The following is an 18,954-nucleotide window of genomic DNA, read 5'->3' on the forward strand; positions in this document are numbered from 1 at the left end:
TAAAACTATATATTTTTCTTTTACTTATTTACATCCAAACTAATTTTTAATTAAATTTTAATCTAATTTAGATAAAATATATGTAATTTTTTAAAATATTATTGGTAGATGATTGTTATTAGTTTTCAATTAATTTCCCAATTAGGATATAATGCTTATTTAATTTCTAAAAACTATTATTAACAAACAATTTATATTATTTTTGAATTTATATAAAAAAATTATTTAATATTTTTTATTCTTTTATCAAAAAATTATTTTTTTTATTTTTTTATTAGAGCAATATTATATGTTGATAAAAGTTTCATTCTCATGAGTTTCAAAAAATAAACTACTTCTGTGATTATTATCACCAGTTTCCAACTCGGATGAAATGCTTATTTAATTTCTCAAAACCATTATTAGTATATAATTCTCATTATTTTTAAAACTTAAAAAAATTATTTATTTAATTCTAATTTAATTATAAAAATTATCATTAATGGACTATTTTTTGGTTTTAAATTATGAATATTATTATTCATAAAAGTATCTTTTTAATAACTTTTAATTAAATAAATTATTTATTTGATTTTGATTTTTAATTGTTATTTATTATAAAATTATTATAATAGACAATCCTTGTTAATTTATACAAATTATTTATTTAGATATTTTGAATAAATTGTTTATTTCGTTTAAACTTGTTAATTTTTATTATAAAACTAACATAAACTATTTATTTAATTTTGTTCAATTAACTAAATTTATTATAAAAATTATCATTACCAGAGAATCCTCACGAGTTTCTGATTTGCATAGATTTTTTTATTTAATTTTTATTTCAATATTTTCTATTATAATTTTATTTTTAAGAGTATTTAGTTTAAACATCATTAAAAAAACTATTATATTTAACATAAGTTATATTACTACAAATTTGTAGTTTGTTTAACTAACTTATTTGATTTTTATTTGTTTAATTTGTTATTATAAAAAGTGTTATTATTTTAATATTTGCTATAAAAGTTATTATTTTTACAAAGTTACCATGCAAAGAACATTCACATGAATTTCAAGTTTGTTGATTTTTATATTATAAAATTATATAAACTTAAAATATTTGTAATACATCGTAATTTTTGTCGGTTTCACAACGTATGCTATATTTTTAACCGGAAAAATGAAATTAAATATTAAATTGAACTAAAAAAAGTTATTGGAATTACGGTATTAAATTAAAAAGGACATGAGTATAGTTATATTGGGATGTTTGAGAAATTCTCCAAAAATATGAAGTGTCAAAAAATTTAATTAAAATATAATTTGGATAAAATAATTTTATCGGGACTAATTTTAATAAGGAATATTTTATAAAATTTTAGAAATATTTTAAAATTTGAATATAGTAATTAAGAAGTCCTCAAATAATAATTTCGGGAATTAATATCAAGATTCAAGATTTCCGGTTTTAGATAGTGATTAATTAAATTGAGTTTATTGCTTAGATTTATAATTATGAGTAACTAATCTGGTAATTTAAATTAAAATTAGGGGCCTTTTTGTTATTATTAATATAAATAAACGTATTAGTTTTTATACATATATTTTTAGTTTTATTTTTGATGAAAAACGACTATAGGCTACACAATACAAAAAATGTGAAATATTAAAATATACAATGCCACGTTCTGAAAAGAATAAGATTAAATCACTACAAACATAAAAGTTAAAATTTACTAATATGTAAATAACTCTAAAAATTATACAACATCCTTATAAATAGGGAATCATAAGTTTATTTTCCCCTCTAAAACATGTTCCTTAATTCTCCTGTGTAATTTTCTCAGTTTTTAATCTTATTTAATGCTGCATGTAAATAAACCATATTTAGAGAAATTAAGGAAATCCTCTAGCAAAAAAAATCACTAAGTTCAGTAATCAAATAAAGTAATATAGAAGAAAAAATAAAATAAAATAACTCATGGTGCCAGCTTGCCACCATTTTATAGACTTTTTGTTTTGTTGGACTTGGCTCATTGATTAATTAGCCAAATCTCTCTGATAAATCACATATTAGTATATTACAATAAGAAAAGTGTATAAATTTGATTTTTTAAATAGTTTAATATAATAATAATAATAATAATAATAATAAATTAAAGCCTTGAAAATATACATTCAATTTATTTATCATTCTCATATCATATATTCAAAATTATGTATGCACTCAACCACTGCTAAAGCGAGTTTTCACAGACTAATAGTCTAAATCTGAATTATCTTTCCGAATTATTAAAATGAAAAGGAATCTTTATACAATTTTTAATATGTACAAAATCAAATTAATAAATTATTATATTTTATACAAAATGCTTGTATGATACTGCATTAATCTAAATTTTTTCAATGATAGAATTTGTCAATTCCTTGACAACTAAAGCTCTTGCTCTATTAATAGTTAATAAACAAAGATAAACATGTTCTTCAAGCTCTTCAACTTGTTTTCTAAGTCCAATTTCACTCTTCTTTAATTCTTTCATTACTTGCAAATAAAATTTATCATCTTCTCTCCTTTGTAAACAAAATTGAATCATTTCCTTATTATGTTCAATTTCATTATGTAACCTATCAACAAGTCTACTAATTGTATCAAAATCCCTATTCAATATATAAGTTCCTTTTGCTGCCACATCAAGTTGTTGCCCTAATTTCCTTAAAATTCCACTTCTCATAATTTTCAATCCTAATAGTTTTTTCTTCATACCCTTTAATGGAAAACTTAAAATTGCTGGCCCCATTACTAGTGCAGTAAGTGTATGTGCTGCTATAATAATTGCTGAAATTGCTATTAATCCACAAGCTGTTGTTATGCATACTCCACTTGCCCTATTGATACATGTTATCAACTTTATCTTTCTTGCCACCTTTTTTCTCTTCGATTTTAAGTGGCGTAAAACAGACGAATATTTGTCGTTGATTATCTTGAATTCGTTCTTGTTCGGTGAAGAAAATGGATTGGTTTGGACGATGAATGAGTTAAGCTCGGAAATAATGAATTTCGCTTTCTCTGATGAGTTATCCTCGGTTGTGCTATGAATCACTCGTCGAATAATTTCGTAGTTTGATTGATTTTGGTTTATGTTTTTGAGAAGGTGACTACAGACTTTTGAAGCTTCTGCACTTAAGTCGAAGTAGTTATGCATTAGGGTTTTGAGTTCAGGTAGTTTGGAAAAAATAGTTGATGATTCCAGAATCGCAGGGATGGTTTCTTGACCCGGTTCGAGAATAACCTCGGAAAATTTGTGGTGACAAAAAGATGGAAATGGCGATTCGTTTACGAGTGATTGAGCTTTGGTGAAGAAATCAACGTAGGATTGTGTTCTTAATGCACTAACGTACTCCTCATTTACATTCAAGCTTTTGCAATCATCTTTGATCAGTGCTTTCCCATCTGCAAATCATAAAAAATTGCCAAGTTATTGATCATTAATTAAAATCAAGCATCTAAATAGATGGTTTAGATTATTTTTAACTCAGTTGCATCAAATTTGAGAATTTTTAAGCTAGAAATTCAATAATATTATTTTTTCTTTAAATAAATGACAATTCTGAGGGAGTTACAAACATCAAATTAACATGCATGCATTTAAAAGAGAAAAGAATCATACGTAATAAAATTTTATCAGCAACATTAAATCACAATATGTGCATACCTTTTTTGATACTGGAATACGATCTCAATTTGGTCCACATGGGGATAAATCTTATAATAGATTCTTTTGTTTAGATATATGATTAAGAAGAAGAAGAAAGGTTTATGTATGGTTGTCAACAAATAAATAGTATATATAAATGCTTCTCCAACTTATATTTCTTAATATTTGCAAGTTCTATAAGGTTGATGAAGAGTGAAGGGCTTTAATGGGTACCTAGGAAATGTATTAGATTGTCCACTAATCCATGTAACTTTGCCTTATAAATAAAACTATAAAAAGGCAATTTTAGAGCATTGTATATTAAGTTCCCTTTTTTCATGTGTAGTTCTTATCTAAAAAAGAGAGAAAAAGGAATTAAATTGCTCCAATTTGTTTGCAATCTTCAATTAAGGCCAAAATTGCTGAAGAGATCTCCTTCTCTTCAGGACCTTTATTGCTTATGGTAGGGCTGATTTTCCTTCATTATTTTTCTTTGCCTTTACTAAATCTTTTTTTGTTTTTGTTTTTATGCTGTTATGATTTATATAAAACTCTTTGCTTGTCTTCTTGTTGTTCCATAGTTTGTAAGTTAGCACATAGTTTTTGTGGCCTTTTGATTTATATGTATAGCTAGAGCTAGTAAGATTAACCCTTTTTTTTATAGAAGTGTAATATTGTTATATGATAAAAAATGACTGATAATATCTATATAGTATTATTTTTGCATCATAAATTGATGGTATTTAATTTCATACTATGATAATATGATAGATTGTCGATCCGGGCCGTGACGAGAGTCGAATCTTAACCCTAACGTTATAAGAAGACAAGTTTGACTAGTATCAGTGGTGGAGTTAGAAATAAAGAGAGTACTAAAAAATTCATTAATATTTTAACTCAAAAAGATCATAATTATATGATGTTAAAATATGAGCTTAAATATAAATTAAATTGTGAGTTTTAGCGTGTTTTCTAATTATAACACGAATTTTAAAATTTGACAAAACGAGTCATCAACTTTTATTTTTTGGGAAATCAGAACACTGAACTATTTTCTGTTAAAAAAATATTAATGCGAATATTGGAATATATATTGTTCTATCATCCACCTCTCAATGTTTTTTAACAAAAAATAGTCTGGTGTTTCTATTTGCAAAAAAAATAAACATTATGACTCATTTTATCAAATTTTAACGTTCATATTATAATTGTAAACACCATAAATTTTATGATTTCTTTTTGCAATTAACCCTAAAATATACAAATAACTTAGTATGATATATTTAAGAAAAAAACTAATCAAACTTTTATATATATATATATTAAATTGAAGCCCTACAAGATACTCAATCCATTAGATAGAAAGAGTGTTTATATTATAGGTTTTGTGTGTAAGTATATGCCTCAAACAGTTGAATGACAGTTGATGATGGATCATGTATTTCTTCATTTGGTATTATTTATCACATGTATAATACAACTGCCTTCAAATTGTGTTTTCAAACTTACCTTACAGTTTGAAACATAGTTTTAACACCAAATTAGCTGGTTGGTATAAAACAAAATTTTCAATTATCTATTATGAAAAAAGTGAACAAAAAGAAATAAAGCAAAATCAAGCTTACAATTTATAAGTATATATAAATAAAGTAGCTAGATATATTATGTGTAGCTGATAAAGCTTTATTTTGGTTATTCAAGAATCTAATCAAGTCCGCCGGTTTTATCAAAGTAAAGGACTTTTTTTCGAAAAATCAGTTATTCGGTTCAACTTATTTAAACCGGACAGATTCAGAAAAATTAAAATTATTACACCGATTAAACTGTAGAAACTATCTGGTTCTTTATTTATTAAATTTTCAATTCATTTAATTGTTCTAATTGTGTATAGTAATTAAATTTTAAATATATAGACTTGTTTTAAAAAAGACATATACACATATATATTTATGAATAAATTTATTTTTATTTAATCGGTTTAACCGATAGTTGTCAACCAGTGGATATCGGTTTGTCTACTGATTAGATTTTTGAAAGAGTGCTTTGTATCATAACATATGCACAAAGGAAACCGATAAATAATAATTTAAAGAAAGATGAGGGTTGTTATACAAATATAGTTATATGAGTTATGAAGCTGCGAATACTTGATCAAGAATAGTATTTGTTTGGGTTAGTTATAAAAACTAGGCATATAATTCTTTATACTTTGTAACGTCTAAAGAATCTTATAACTTCCATTTCTTTAAATTTTGTTAGGAAGCATGTGTATAATAAACACAACCACAAAAATGACTTTTAGCATTACCGTAAAAATAACATATATACTCCTGTGATTGTGGTCGGAGTTTAGAAATATTTAGACTCGTGGATTACGTCTTACTTAGATTGTCACAGTTATAAAAAAATGGTACAAAAGCACCTCACGGTACACTCAATTTAAAATTTCGTTTATTTAAAGTAAGAAGTACAAATAAATCTTTATGGTTAAAAATCAAAACATTTAACCTATTATAGTTTAAAACGAGTACAACTATTTTTGTAAAAAAAAAGATAAATTATTTTAATAGACTATAATTACTATAAAATTATTCTAAATTAATGATTTTTTCCAGTTTAGTAAATTAATAGCTGATTTTTAGAGATTTTTATTTTTTTATGTCTTATTTAATAGTCAAAAATTGATTATTTTGGTCTGTTTTTTTTTTTCAGAATTTTTTTATATTTTGTGCCAATTTGAGGGGATAAATTGATCCTTTGTACAATTTATTTGTAATATAAAAATAAATAAAAATATATTTTTTGAGGTTTAATAACACTTTAGACATATTTTAAAATTAACCCAATGGTGAAATTATGTATTAATTTTCTCCTTTTTGGAGTATAAATTAAGATCAAATGTAAAATAGTTCTAACCTCTGTACATATTTCATCCCACATTTCATGCATATTCATATTGGACTGATTAGCAATTGAATTCTGAATTACTGGGTTTGTTTCACTAATTAAATGTCCCCACATGGGAGCGAGAATGGAGCGAATAAAATTCATTGGGCAAAATGGAGTAATCTTTGTATGCCCAAATGTTCAGGAGGAATGGGGTTTAAGGATATGGAATGCTTTAATAGGAGTTTATTAGCGAAACAGGGCTGGAGGATTATTAGCAAACCTGAGTGCCTCTTATCCAGAATTTTTAAACTCAGATATTTCAAAGATGGCACCTTCCTTGAAGCAGGTTGTCCCAGAAGTGCTTCGTATACATGGAAAAGCATAATATGGTCGAGAGAAGTGATCAACAAGAGCTCGAGATGGAGAGTAGGGGATGGAGCATCAATTCAGATTTATAAGGATAGATGGCTGCCAAGGGAGAAGACTTTCAAAGTGTTAAGTCAGAATCTTCTTGGTGAAAAGGCAATGGTAAGTGAGTTAATTACTGGGCCTGGGCAATGGAATCTGGATTTGTTGTGCGCCTCTTTTATTCCTGAAGATGTTCACTGCATTACAAGCATTCCTTTGTCTAACTCAAGACAGGCTGATCACCTTCGATGGCATTATGATAAGAATGGTAGCTACACAGTTCGAAGTGGGTATAGGGTGGCAGTAGAGATGAAGGAGTTGTCTATGGGCTCAGATACATCAGGGTTGTTACGTTGGTGGAAGTTTCTCTGGAGTCTTAATATTTCTTCCAAAGTTAAGATTTTCCTTTGGCGCTGTTATCATAATTGGCTTCCTGTGCGTGTCAATCTGATACACAGAGGCATGAGTGTTCAGCCCAATTGCCCTCTCTGTAATGAAGAAGAGGAAACGGTAATTCATAGCCTTTGGTTTTGTAAAAGGGCAAAAGAAGTTTGGCAAGCTTGGAATAAATTTGAGGTTATTGAAACAAATAGAAGTTGGAATATGCAGGATCTGATTTATTATGCCTATACCAAGCTTCATAAGTCGGATTTTGTTATATTTGGTGTCCTGCTTTGGCTTTTGTGGAACAATAGAAATTGTATTGTTTTTGGAAAGATGTGTAAACCTGTAAAGACGCTTTTGGAGTGGTCTATCACCTATGTGGAAGATTTTCAGGCTGCTAGTAGTAAAGTGTCTGGTATGAATATAGTTCAGGAAAAGCAACCTGGAGATGGCAGGTGGGTTCCGCCTAAGGATGGTGTGTTTACAGTGAATGTTGACGCAGCTTTTGACGATAGAAACAGAATGTTTAGTTCTGGAGCGATAATCAGAGATAGCAAAGGCATGGTGCAAGTTGCTGCTAATCGAAGGTATAAGGCGATTCCAGAGGTTGCTACAGGAGAAGCTTGCGCAGTGAGAGATGGTATCAGCTTGGCTTTGGAGTCTAATCTAATTCCCTTTCAGATTTGTTCTGATTCGAAGGTAGTAATAGATGTCTTTAATAGCAAAAGCATGCCGTGTAACGATGTGAGTCTTATTGCTGAAGATTGCAGGAGCATGATAGTTAATAATATCTGTAATGGTTTCTCCTATGTAAGGAGGAGTGCCAATAGAGCTGCTGATGCTTTAGCTAAATTGGCCTTTAGAGGTCAGGTTGATTTTTCGATTTGGATGGGGAGTATCCCTCCAGAAATCAATGATTTTGTAATGGCTGATATTTCGGCTTGTTCTGCTTAATATATTTAAGTTCTTTCAAAAAAAAAAAGTCCCCACATGCATCATTTTCGTCAAATTGATGAGTTATCCAGTAATACCTACTTTTCTATTGAAACTTGACTTAATTAATTCTTAAGCTTAAATATCAATAATTTATTACGAATGCAACCTTTAACTTATTTTTATTATATTTTTTTTTGCAAGTGTTCGACCGGTAAGAATTGGAATTTGATATTAAAACAGAAATGCCGAAAAATATTTTCATTAGAATGTTTTTTGGATATTAATTGACATATTAAATCCTAATTATGATATTTATAACGATCTAATCCTATGATTTAAAACGTTACATATAAAATTTTAATTTTTTACATTATTATACCGTATCTGTTTTCCGGCGATTCTGATCACACGTGGCACAAATGGATACCATGTATGATCAAAATTGCCAGAAATATATTTAAGAAGGATTTTATATATAACATTTTAAATCATGAAATTAGATCATTATTTTTTTTTTCAAAGAAATTTTTTTTTTCCAAAGAAATTAGATCATTACAAACATCATAGTTTGGCATTTAATATTTGCCAATATCATTTATGCAACACAAAGTGCTTCCAATGAGAAAATGGGCTTGGTTAGTTTTTGTATTGTACAATCGGCACTACACCTATATATCTGCAAATTGATCTTTTTAAGCCCATCTAGACGTGGCCCAACCTTACTACTAATAGTAAAAAAGGCAGGATGACAGCATCCTCATTTTGAGCCAATAAAATCCGCACAGCAATCATAATCGTACGGTCCTGAATTCCACTTCACATATCAAATCACAAACAAATCTCGGGCAGATTACACAGATCACCTCATTGTCCAATCATACGAAGTTTCACCTCACAGCCACCAATGTGTTGCTGTCACTCTACCATTGCCTCACAGGCCCAGGCAAGGCAGCAACTAACAAAAACAAAACCAAGTCAAATAGGCACACACAGTCTCCATGATCCCAACAGTCTCTCTAATCTAAACCCAAAAATCTTTCAGTTCTCCAGATAACTGAAAACTCCTGAAATGGCGTCGTCCAAAGTGATGGCGTCGTCTAAACCTAAATCATCGGATCTCGCTTCCTCCACCACTCGATCTTCTCGTCGTCCTAATCACATTAAAAACACGACCACACCAACTGCGACGACAACTAATAACACCTTCAATTCATCTTTAGCGACAATGACACCCGACGGAATCTTACTCAACAGCCACGCCAGCTCCTTGTTTCCCAATTCAAATTCAGCAACCGATTCAACTCTCCTCGACGCACAAATTACCCTAATGGACAACCCCACCCCTCCTCCGCAGCCAATTGACACGGTCGTCGCCAGTAATCAAACTAATTTTAATCAGCATAACAGCAGTAGTAACAATAAAACGGTAGATGAGGTGTGGAGAGAAATTGTATCCGGGAGGAAAGAAATGAAAGAAGAACAGTCTGATGAAATGATGACGCTCGAAGATTTCCTCGCTAAAGCTGGCGCCGTTGATGTTGTTGGAGAAGAGGACGTTGATGAGGATGATGATGTTAAGATGCCGTTGCCGTTGACCAGCAGTTCAGGCGGAATGTATGCGTTTGATCATCATCAAATTCCGGTGTCTACTTCGAGTAATGCGTTTCAGATTCTGGATAAAATTGAGGGTTCAATTGTTACTTTTGGTAACGGAGGAGGAAGCGGCGGCAGCGGCCTCGGGCGAGGTAAAAGAGGGAGGAGTCTGATGATGGAGCCCTTAGATAAAGCTGCTCAACAGAGACAACGGAGGATGATTAAGAACAGAGAGTCTGCTGCTAGGTCCAGAGAAAGAAAGCAAGTGAGTCACTCACTTAGTTATGTGTTTATATAGTTTATCATTTGTTAAAATTTGTCCCTTTGATTGAATTTAGTTTATTTTTAATGTCAATTTTTGCTCTTGTTGTATTTTGATAGGCTTATCAAGTGGAATTGGAGTCTTTGGCTGTAAAGTTAGAGGAGGAGAATGAGCAGTTGCTGAAAGAGAAGGTATTCATTTGTTTATGTTTTAATTGTTTTTAGAATTTAATAAGAAAAGTGTAAAAAAAGGTTGCATTTTTAGGTCTGTACAATTGCTAATTTACTGTTCTGAGAAATTAGTAAATGACCAACTCTTTACTGATTAAAGAAAATGGCTTAAAACCAACCGGGGTTGGTCCAAGTGGTAAGCGGCTTGGTATCGCTTAAATAAGGTCTCGGGTTCGAGCCTTGTGAATGTAGAAAATTCCCGTTGGCAGACTCATCCACCATGCCAAGTGCGCGACTCGGGTCGGATCCGGATTAGTCAGGCCGAAGTCCTGGAAACCGAATGGGCAACCAAAAAAAATGGCTTAAACTACCAACTTATTCGTACTGATTAGGTAGTTAAGGTATAGAAAAAACTAAAACTGTAGCTGTACCACCCATTTGAAGTATGATTTGACTTGGCTTCCCTTATTCCCTTGTAATTCAGTAGGCTACATTGTGATAGTCTTGCAATACACTGCCACTCTTGTGGTGTTTATGAATTTTCAATTGACGCAGTGTAGTTGTATGTTTAAGTTTCACTGTCCAAAAACATCAAGAAATGACATGATTGTCAACAATCGCAGAGCTTTATACTGAACTGCTTTGTGTTGCCTTTGAAAGCAAACATTTTTTTTTCATCTCAACAATGATAGATGTTTTACTGAATAAACTAATCTTCTATCACGAGTTTCTAATTTCTCTCTTTTTTATGTTTAAGTTAATTGTCCTATTATCTGAACTAGATGATGAATAAAGCTTGAATTTTATAATGTTTTAGGATACTTTAATGGGCCAATCCAAAATATTTATGCTCTAAAATTCAGATCAAAGTCTGTTTTAGCTGCTTGTGTCTATTTCATACTTTGGTAATTGGTATATGTGCTGCTTATTCTCTTAAGTGATGCTTCAGTTATCTGAATTATTGAAAATGTAACTGAATCACTTTCCGTCATTTAACTCAATTGAATATCTTTACAGTTTGGGTATAACACTTTTGCTAAAATTGCTGTACCTGCTTTTTTTCTTTTAAAATTGGTGGCGGTTCTTCTCTGATCCTCAAAACCTTTTCCTTCCTCTTTTCATGGAAATGACTAGATCACTCCTCTGAAGGAAAAAAAATCCTGGAAAAAACATTCTTCGATGCGTCAATTCATAAGTGACTTAGTTTTTTGCTCATATGTCGTTTAAGTTTTTGATGTTCTTTGCTTATGGGAATTGGGAAGTAATTGTACAATTAAAGATATAGAATATTACTGGTTACTCAAATTTGGTTTTATTGTCTGTTGGGATCACCCTGAGATGACATTTTATATTCATCATAGCTCTTGTATTCTCTATTCTGGCGGCCAGTGAGCACTTGATTTGTTTTTATTAGGAACTTTGTTTCATCTGGTAAATACTATTACTATGTCTTTTCATTTTCTCTTTCTGTTTTTTCATAGTATGTTCATAATTATCTGCTAGTTTAATTGGTATTACTTTTTGGGTTAATTTCTAAAAAAATCATGAACTTTACACGAAGTTTCATTTTAATCATGATCTATAAAAGTTGTCATTTAAAGACACGAACTTTCATTTTATTTCAAATCTATCACCAAAGTAAAATTCGGTATATTTTATCTGACTAATAAGATTTAATGTTGATTAATAACTTGGGTCTTTCATAATGATTTAGTGATGAATTTAGTCAATAAAAATACACTGAAATGATGAATTTGAAACAATATGAAAGTTCGTGTCTTTAAATGGCAACTTTTAAAGGTCATGATTAAAATGAAACTTCGTGTAAAGTTCGTGATTTTTTTTAGGAATTAACCCTTACTTTTTTTTATCTTTATGTCATGGGTGGTCTATTTGTGTTGGGCGTAATACTAGTGATGATTTACATATACATTTCATTCAGCTATTATGTAATATGTGTTTTCTTGTCTGATTATAGGATTTTTGTGTGCAGGAAGAGAGGAATAAAGAAAGGTTCAAACAGGTATTAGTTTTAGCTTGAACTTTAATTTCATTCTTCAGTTGGCAATGTGGTTAGTGATTTCATTTTATCAGGTTAAATTTCTTACTGGTGGAGTGATAGTATAATAATGAATAGAGGAAAGCCATGTCTTTGGACCATTCAAGTTTCTATATTTTGACTCTGATGGATTAGCTGAAATATTGGACTCTTAAGGGTGAAGAAGCCTAGAATTATATTTCATCATAAGGAATATGTTTTCGCTAGATTTTGTAGATGGCCAGCACATCCATGCAAGTCCTGTCATCATAGGTTTTGTTTGTCACAATGGGGTGGTGTCTAGAACTCTTTTGTAACATTCTGAAGGGTAAAACTCTAGAGATTTTGTAGCTTTAGAATTTGAAAAATGATAAACGTCCAAGAATTCTAGTAAAGGAAAATTAAAATTGTAATCTTTACAAAAATGTTGCTGAAATGACTTTAATATAGAAGGGTACAGACTAGATTTGTGAAGCATTGAGAGAAATTAATTTGGAAACTTCAATACTGGAATGTATGAGCTCCGTTTTTAATGCCATACAATTGTTTTCACTTTGTCGATATGGAAAGTAATTTTGGTAATTGAACTCTCAGTTCTGATTTATTCATATAGAAGCAATAAGGAATTTGTAGTAAACAACTCCTATGGGAGTGATTCGATTTAAAATCTGCAAGTAGTTGTAGGTTTGGGTCACAGATTTGAGTGCAACAGCGCCCTAAACCTTCCCTCAAAGGACTAAAACATGTAAATACAGAAAATGAAAGAAGGTTAAGAAACTGTAGATCATAAAGATATGTTGTCACAGTTCAATTACATATAAAGTCACAAAATCGAAGTTGTAGATGTTATGGAATTATAGTGGGACTTAAGTTTAATACTATTTTCTTATTTTATATGGAACACTTAGTTATATAATAGTTTATGTTCCCCATCATAAAACTGAGGCATATAATCATTACTTGAAGATCATAGAGTACATGCTTTTGACTATTCGCTTAACTTGATTCCACTTATATGATCCAATTTGCCAATATGCAAACAAGTTATTTCATGATAAAATTGTTGAGAGGATACAAGGAGAAATTGAGAGGGAGATGCATAAACCATCAACTTATGCAATTATTTTTTTTGGCCTTGCAGCTTATGGAGAAAGTGGTGCCTGTTGTGGAGAAAAGAAGACCACCCCGTATGCTTCGGAGGGTACACTCGATGCAATGGTAGATTTATGATTATCTACTCTAGGTGTGAGATGGAAAGCCGCATTGTCAATTAAAGTTTATTTCGTTTAAGTTAGGTATGTAAACCCGATTGTGGTTTGAGAGCAATCGTGGTTTTAAGTTAAAATTTCATGGTAAAACTAGAATAGGAAGGATGATTATGGTAAATTTGAGTGGTAGAAGTAATTATTCTATGTAGTTAGCAGGTGTTGCAATGCAAACTTATGATTTCCCTTATTTCTGTATAAGGAAAAGAAAGGAATTAACATACTGTAATTATGTATTGGCAACTTACGTTGCCCCAATTATAAATATAGATTGGCGGATGGACCGGATGGTAACTGTTATTTTATAGGGATTGACTATATCTTAGGTCGGTCCATGTATGAGTTTTTTTCTTTGTTCCACGGTTCGTGGATTGAGACGCGCCCCGGGATATTGAAAGCTCGGTTTGCATAACGTGAATTGCGTGTTTGTAGATGTTTTGTTTGCTCCGATATCTTCTGTATCTTTGCTTGGTGAATAGCATTTATTGGTTGCATATTTGAAAGTCATAGGAAGGGTACATAAACTGTGATTTTCTGACAGAATGAATGTTATAATTTTGGTTGTTCTTTAGAATGGATGAATGTAAATTGTAGTGAGAGGGAGCATTAGATTTTGATAATAATGTTTTTCAGCCATTGTGTGTGAACAACTGATAGGGAGCCATAGCATTTATTATGTTTACTTGCTATCTTCATGGGTACTACATGAATTTTGATTTTGTTTCATATTTGCTGTCTTTTTTTCTTTTGCTTCTTCATATCTTCATGGGTACTACTTGGATTCCAATTAGGGATGTGCAAATGAAATAAAAAATGATTGGTTTAATCAACTGAAAAATCTAGTACAAAATGACCGGTTTGGTTCATTTACTATTATCTAAAAAAATTGTTTGGTTTAATTTTTTATTTTGAAAATCAAATTACATAAAATTTAGTGCTTTTTTTCATAATTTTATCATACTAAGAACAACATTAATTTTAAGGCGTTCAAATAAGTAAATGAATGATAATTTGGTATAAATTTGATTTCTAAATTTAACATCTATTAATATTTGAATTTTTATGTTTGATTTTTTTTAAAAAGTTATTATTATATTTAGTAAGAAAATCTAAATCAAATTGGATTTTAACCCTTTAATTTGATTTGATTTTTATTTTCTTCAAATATAAACTGATTTTAGCATTTCTACTACTGAACTGAATCGGCATACCGAATCAGTATTCTTAATTCGAATTCATTTTAAAAAAAAATATAGAAAAAAGGGTAGTAATCTTTGTAGGGGTGGGATCAAGAATCATTAATTGAGTAATTTATAGGGTGAATTAGAAAAGACAATAATTCATAATTTAGACTGGTAGAGTAGTACTAATAATCAAGCTTAAAATTATGTGAAGTGGCACCTGAGCTGAGTATTTATTTCTCAATGTGTAATTGCTTTCTATATGCACTTTTAAAGAATCATTTATCATCTTCAAGGTCTCTTTTATTAGCTTTTGTAAGTACTTTTTTAACTTTTTTTTTTTCAATTTTGTCTTTTAATCCTTGTCTCTGTATGTTTCAGTCCTTTTATTGTTGACAGTCAAAAGTAAAGTAGCCTTGAGCAACTCTAATCAAATTTTATATCTGCTAATTATTTTGAATTTATACTTAAATGATTAATTCACTAATCTTACTAGACTTGAAGTGATTACATCTCCAAATAGGTCATTTTTTAAATATATTCTTAAGCTTCCCATGATGAAATTCCATATAAATTATTTAAAAATATGGGTTTAATCATTTGCAAATTATTTAAAAAGTATAATCTAATGAGTCCAATTTGTAAATAATCATTTGAAGTTCAATGTAATTCAATTTTTCAATGATAAGAATAGAATTTTAAATGTTAAAAAACTGTAGCAATTTATAATAAAAATGCCTTGAGCTTGGGAACTATAAGCATGCACATTCTTCACTACAGACAATGGACTAAGTTGTCTCTATGCTCAACTGATTGTGCATATATTATACTGTATTTATCATCTCCTCCTAGAGACTACAGAAACAAGAAAGTGGGCCACGGTTGATTAATGATACTTTGATTCCTAATCATTTCTACTAAAATCACTTTTGCTTAATCTATCTATTGGGAGACTTTTATCACCTCAACGGGTCGTATTTGATCTGAAATAAATTAATCGAGACAGTAATTTCGAATATCGAACAATAACTATATACCAAATAAATTATACATTAACAAATCATATAACTCTATGCATTAATGTAAAAGAGTATCAGGGAAATTGTAAATGGAAGTTTGTTGGACAAGAAGGTAGACATAATAAAATAATGGGCTAGATATCATATCAAACTCAAAACTCTTAGTCTTAATTAATGAATTAATCCGTATTTTTTATTTATACGTTCCACAAAATTTTCATTACATTTGCTACTCAATAGAGTTGCTTTTTTCCATTTTGAAATTTACAAGCTCATTTATTCCCATAAGCATCAAAGTATGGTGCATGATTAAGTAATTAAGAAAGAAAGTAAAGATTTTTCATCAAAGAAAGCAAAATTAAGATTCCTGACCACCCAATAAAAAAGAAAAAGAAAAACAACATGAAGTGATCATAGCCTATAATAATTATATGCACCCAAAGAGCAGGCTTATAATGACACCACTAATCATTTAAGAATAATAATCCCCATCATTTCCTTCTTCATTTTGTATTTAATTATGAAAAAGTTTTGACAAGAGTTAGATTGTCAAGATTTTCCACGAACAAAATCATTCAACTTTTTACTGTGTAAAATAATACTAATATAAATGAAATGGAACACAATCTCCAATACTACCCCCATTATCTGTTTTCCATACAAGCTCTAAAGCCAAGCATATCTGCCATTTTATCAGTCTTTTTTTTCTCTCTTCACCTAAAACCAAACTAATTCACATTTTTCAAAAACCAGTTTTGTTGCTTATGGTGACCTAAAATAAGGTCTAATATTATATAAATTCTTATAAGTTAACAGTAACTCTCCTTCTTCCCACTTAATTTCCTCTTAACATAGTCACCAAATTATGCTTCATCTTCTTCTTTTTCTTTCTAGTTTTTCTTTATTCTCTCAACTTTGTTACTGCAAAACAGTACTTGTAGATGGTGTTTCAGACTGGAAAAACCCTAATGTTCATGTTGGAGACTCTATCAGTAAGTTGTTCAACTTTTTTTTTTGTTAGTTAATTCATTTTTTATTACCAACTAACAAGGTTTCTTCATTTCTGTCAGTTTTCAGACACAAGTATCACTACAATCTCTACATTTTCCGAAGTGAAAGAGCTTTCGATCTCTGCAACTTCGCTCAATCCTCTCTTCTCACGAAATCCAACTCCACCTCCTACACGGTATCTCTCTCTAACTTTCTTCATTAAATTCAAGAATTCTTCGAAAGAATATTTGGTTTTTGATCAATTTCTTGTTTCAAATGCAAAACCAAAGTGGAACCCATCACGTACTGGTTTCTTCTACTTCGCATTCAACAATGGTTCATCAAACAATTCCTGCAACCAGAAATACTCTCAGAAGCTACCCATAAGGGTCTCTCCGGCAGCGGAACCACCAGTGACAGCTCCATTTCCGGCACCCAATTCAGGTGGTGGTCGAGCGGCTTCTTCTCCGGCTGGGTTTCCATGGCCGTTCCCTCCTAGAGAAACTGCAGCTTCTGCACCAGCTCCAGAACCTAGTAGCGGCGGTGTTGCAAGTTCACCGATGACAGTGCCAACAATGGTGCCGGGAGATAAAAGTAATGGTATACCGTTTATAAATAGTAACCCTGCTGTTCCTTTGCCCACCGGTGAAGTTGACTCCGCCACTATCCGCCCCTTTTCCCCCTCCTCCTCCGGCCATCATCAACAGGTAGATACCTCTGCTTTTAACTAGTAATTGTATTTATGTCTTCAAACTATACCGAAAAAATATGTTTCATCCTTGAGATATCAAGATTTGCAGATTACTTCACTAATATTATTAGTTAAGCTAATTCTTTTATAGAAACATTTGAAGTAATTCCATTAATACGTTTTAAAAAATTGTTTCTAGTTTCTTACTATTGCAAAATTCCATTTTCTTTTTAATACTAACTATATTTTCGCTCCTAATAAAATGCCGATTCACATATTCTCATTTTTATCTAATTATAGAATAATGATATCTTTTATAAATTTAAGTTTAAAATTTTACAAGTATTTTTAAAAATGAAAATAATATATGGAATTTGGTATCATATAATTAATTGAGCTGGGTGGGAATGCAGGTGGCAGTGGGGTTACTAGGAGGAGCTCTCTTGACACTGTTTACTGTTGTTTTGCTGCTGCTATAAGAGAAAATGAATGGTTTTGAGTAGGTTAAATATGCAGAAAAGGAGTTAAAATTAGGTTTAATTATGATGCCATATTATTTATGGACCCCTTTGGAATCATTGGCACTTTTGATCTTTTTATTTGGCTATGCAAGTCATGGATGCTTTTTCTTTTTTTTTTGTATATTTTGAATGGAATTTGAAGTCCCAACACCAAGTAGCTTTTAGGTAAAGTAAAGTTTTTTCTCTCTTTTTCATTTTTTCTTTTCCTTTTACCCATTTTATTCCATCATGCTTTCGTTACATTAGCAGGAATGCAAATCGAGAAGCTCACAATTTAGCGCAAGAAGCGAAGGCTAGATTCAGAAGCCTGCGAAGGCCGATCCCTCGATTGTAACCCTGCCTGCCTGCTTTCTTTCTTTCTCTAGCTTTGGAAAAAAAAAATTATAGAAATTTTGAAATCAATAAACTTTCACTTCATTTTGGTACAAATCAAATTGAAAATCAACCGAACTAATTGATTAAGTTTCATTTGAACTATGTAAAAAACTTATATAATCGGTTTGATTTGATTTTGGAGAAAATAACAATTCTATTCTATTTGTATCGTATGTTCATTCCAATTTATGCTTTTCAAGAAAGATGCATTTTTTGCATTCTTAATAGCATATGATATCATAACCACCTGAAATTATTGGGCTAAAAATGTTGTTTAAAATGTCTTTGATTATAATGGAGAAGGAGAAAATTTGATTTCGGGTTTAAAATAATGTCTAATGATCAAATAAATCCAAACATTCATTTTTTTTAGGAATCTCATTTCTCTCTAAATCTTTCAATTTTATTAACCATAGTCTGTTTTCCATTTATTTAATTTAATTATAGTCAAATTCATTTAAAAGTATGAACTTATTTTGTTTAAATTGGCTATAATGGAAACAAAGTAAGTCAAAATTGACTATGATTAATACAATTAAAATGTTTGAATTATTT

General features: G+C 30.4%; 3 protein-coding genes across 4 annotated transcripts; 2 read left to right on the top strand and 1 right to left on the bottom strand.

Annotated features, from left to right (window-relative positions):
• Window positions 1-2,375: 2,375 nt before the first annotated feature.
• On the bottom strand, window positions 2,376-3,789 carry LOC126675441 (UPF0496 protein At1g20180-like). The gene is made up of 2 exons (XM_050370086.2): window positions 3,696-3,789; window positions 2,376-3,433 (listed from the first exon to the last, which is right to left on the bottom strand). The coding sequence occupies exons 1-2, from the start codon at window positions 3,733-3,735 to the stop codon at window positions 2,376-2,378; spliced, it is 1,098 nt and encodes a 365-aa protein (XP_050226043.1). The 5' UTR covers window positions 3,736-3,789.
• Window positions 3,790-9,104: 5,315 nt separating this feature from the next.
• Window positions 9,105-13,916, top strand: LOC126664529 (G-box-binding factor 4-like). Of its 2 annotated transcripts, none has more exons than XM_050356957.2 (4): window positions 9,105-10,152; window positions 10,269-10,340; window positions 12,298-12,342; window positions 13,499-13,916. In XM_050356957.2, the coding sequence occupies exons 1-4, from the start codon at window positions 9,364-9,366 to the stop codon at window positions 13,577-13,579; spliced, it is 987 nt and encodes a 328-aa protein (XP_050212914.1). In that variant the 5' UTR covers window positions 9,105-9,363; the 3' UTR covers window positions 13,580-13,916. The 2 variants fall into 2 exon arrangements, with proteins under 2 accessions (XP_050212914.1, XP_050212915.1); XM_050356958.2 differs by having other exon boundaries at window positions 9,118-10,152; window positions 12,313-12,342.
• A 2,532-nt stretch (window positions 13,917-16,448) lies between these two features.
• On the top strand, window positions 16,449-18,131 carry LOC126670960 (uncharacterized). The gene is made up of 4 exons (XM_050364634.2): window positions 16,449-16,814; window positions 16,893-17,008; window positions 17,103-17,519; window positions 17,917-18,131. Exons 1-4 carry the CDS (start codon window positions 16,688-16,690, stop codon window positions 17,980-17,982), a joined length of 726 nt encoding a protein of 241 aa, XP_050220591.1. The 5' UTR covers window positions 16,449-16,687; the 3' UTR covers window positions 17,983-18,131.
• The last annotated feature ends 823 nt before the right edge of the window (window positions 18,132-18,954 follow it).

This window comes from Mercurialis annua, linkage group LG1-X, assembly GCF_937616625.2.
Source record: "Mercurialis annua linkage group LG1-X, ddMerAnnu1.2, whole genome shotgun sequence".
Classification (NCBI taxonomy): domain Eukaryota; kingdom Viridiplantae; phylum Streptophyta; class Magnoliopsida; order Malpighiales; family Euphorbiaceae; genus Mercurialis; species Mercurialis annua.

Coding starts and splice junctions, on each gene's coding strand:
- LOC126675441 (XM_050370086.2), bottom strand. CDS start 3,735: ATGTGGACCAAATTGAGATCGTATTCCAGTATCAAAAAAG. Junction 3,434..3,695: donor GTATTCCAGTATCAAAAAAG/GTATGCACATAT, acceptor TATGATTTGCAG/ATGGGAAAGCACTGATCAAA.
- LOC126670960 (XM_050364634.2), top strand. CDS start 16,688: ATGCTTCATCTTCTTCTTTTTCTTTCTAGTTTTTCTTTATTCTCTCAA. Junction 16,815..16,892: donor TCATGTTGGAGACTCTATCA/GTAAGTTGTTCA, acceptor CATTTCTGTCAG/TTTTCAGACACAAGTATCAC. Junction 17,009..17,102: donor CCAACTCCACCTCCTACACG/GTATCTCTCTCT, acceptor GCAAAACCAAAG/TGGAACCCATCACGTACTGG.
- LOC126664529 (XM_050356957.2), top strand. CDS start 9,364: ATGGCGTCGTCCAAAGTGATGGCGTCGTCTAAACCTAAATCATCGGAT. Junction 10,153..10,268: donor GGTCCAGAGAAAGAAAGCAA/GTGAGTCACTCA, acceptor GTATTTTGATAG/GCTTATCAAGTGGAATTGGA. Junction 10,341..12,297: donor AGCAGTTGCTGAAAGAGAAG/GTATTCATTTGT, acceptor GTCTGATTATAG/GATTTTTGTGTGCAGGAAGA.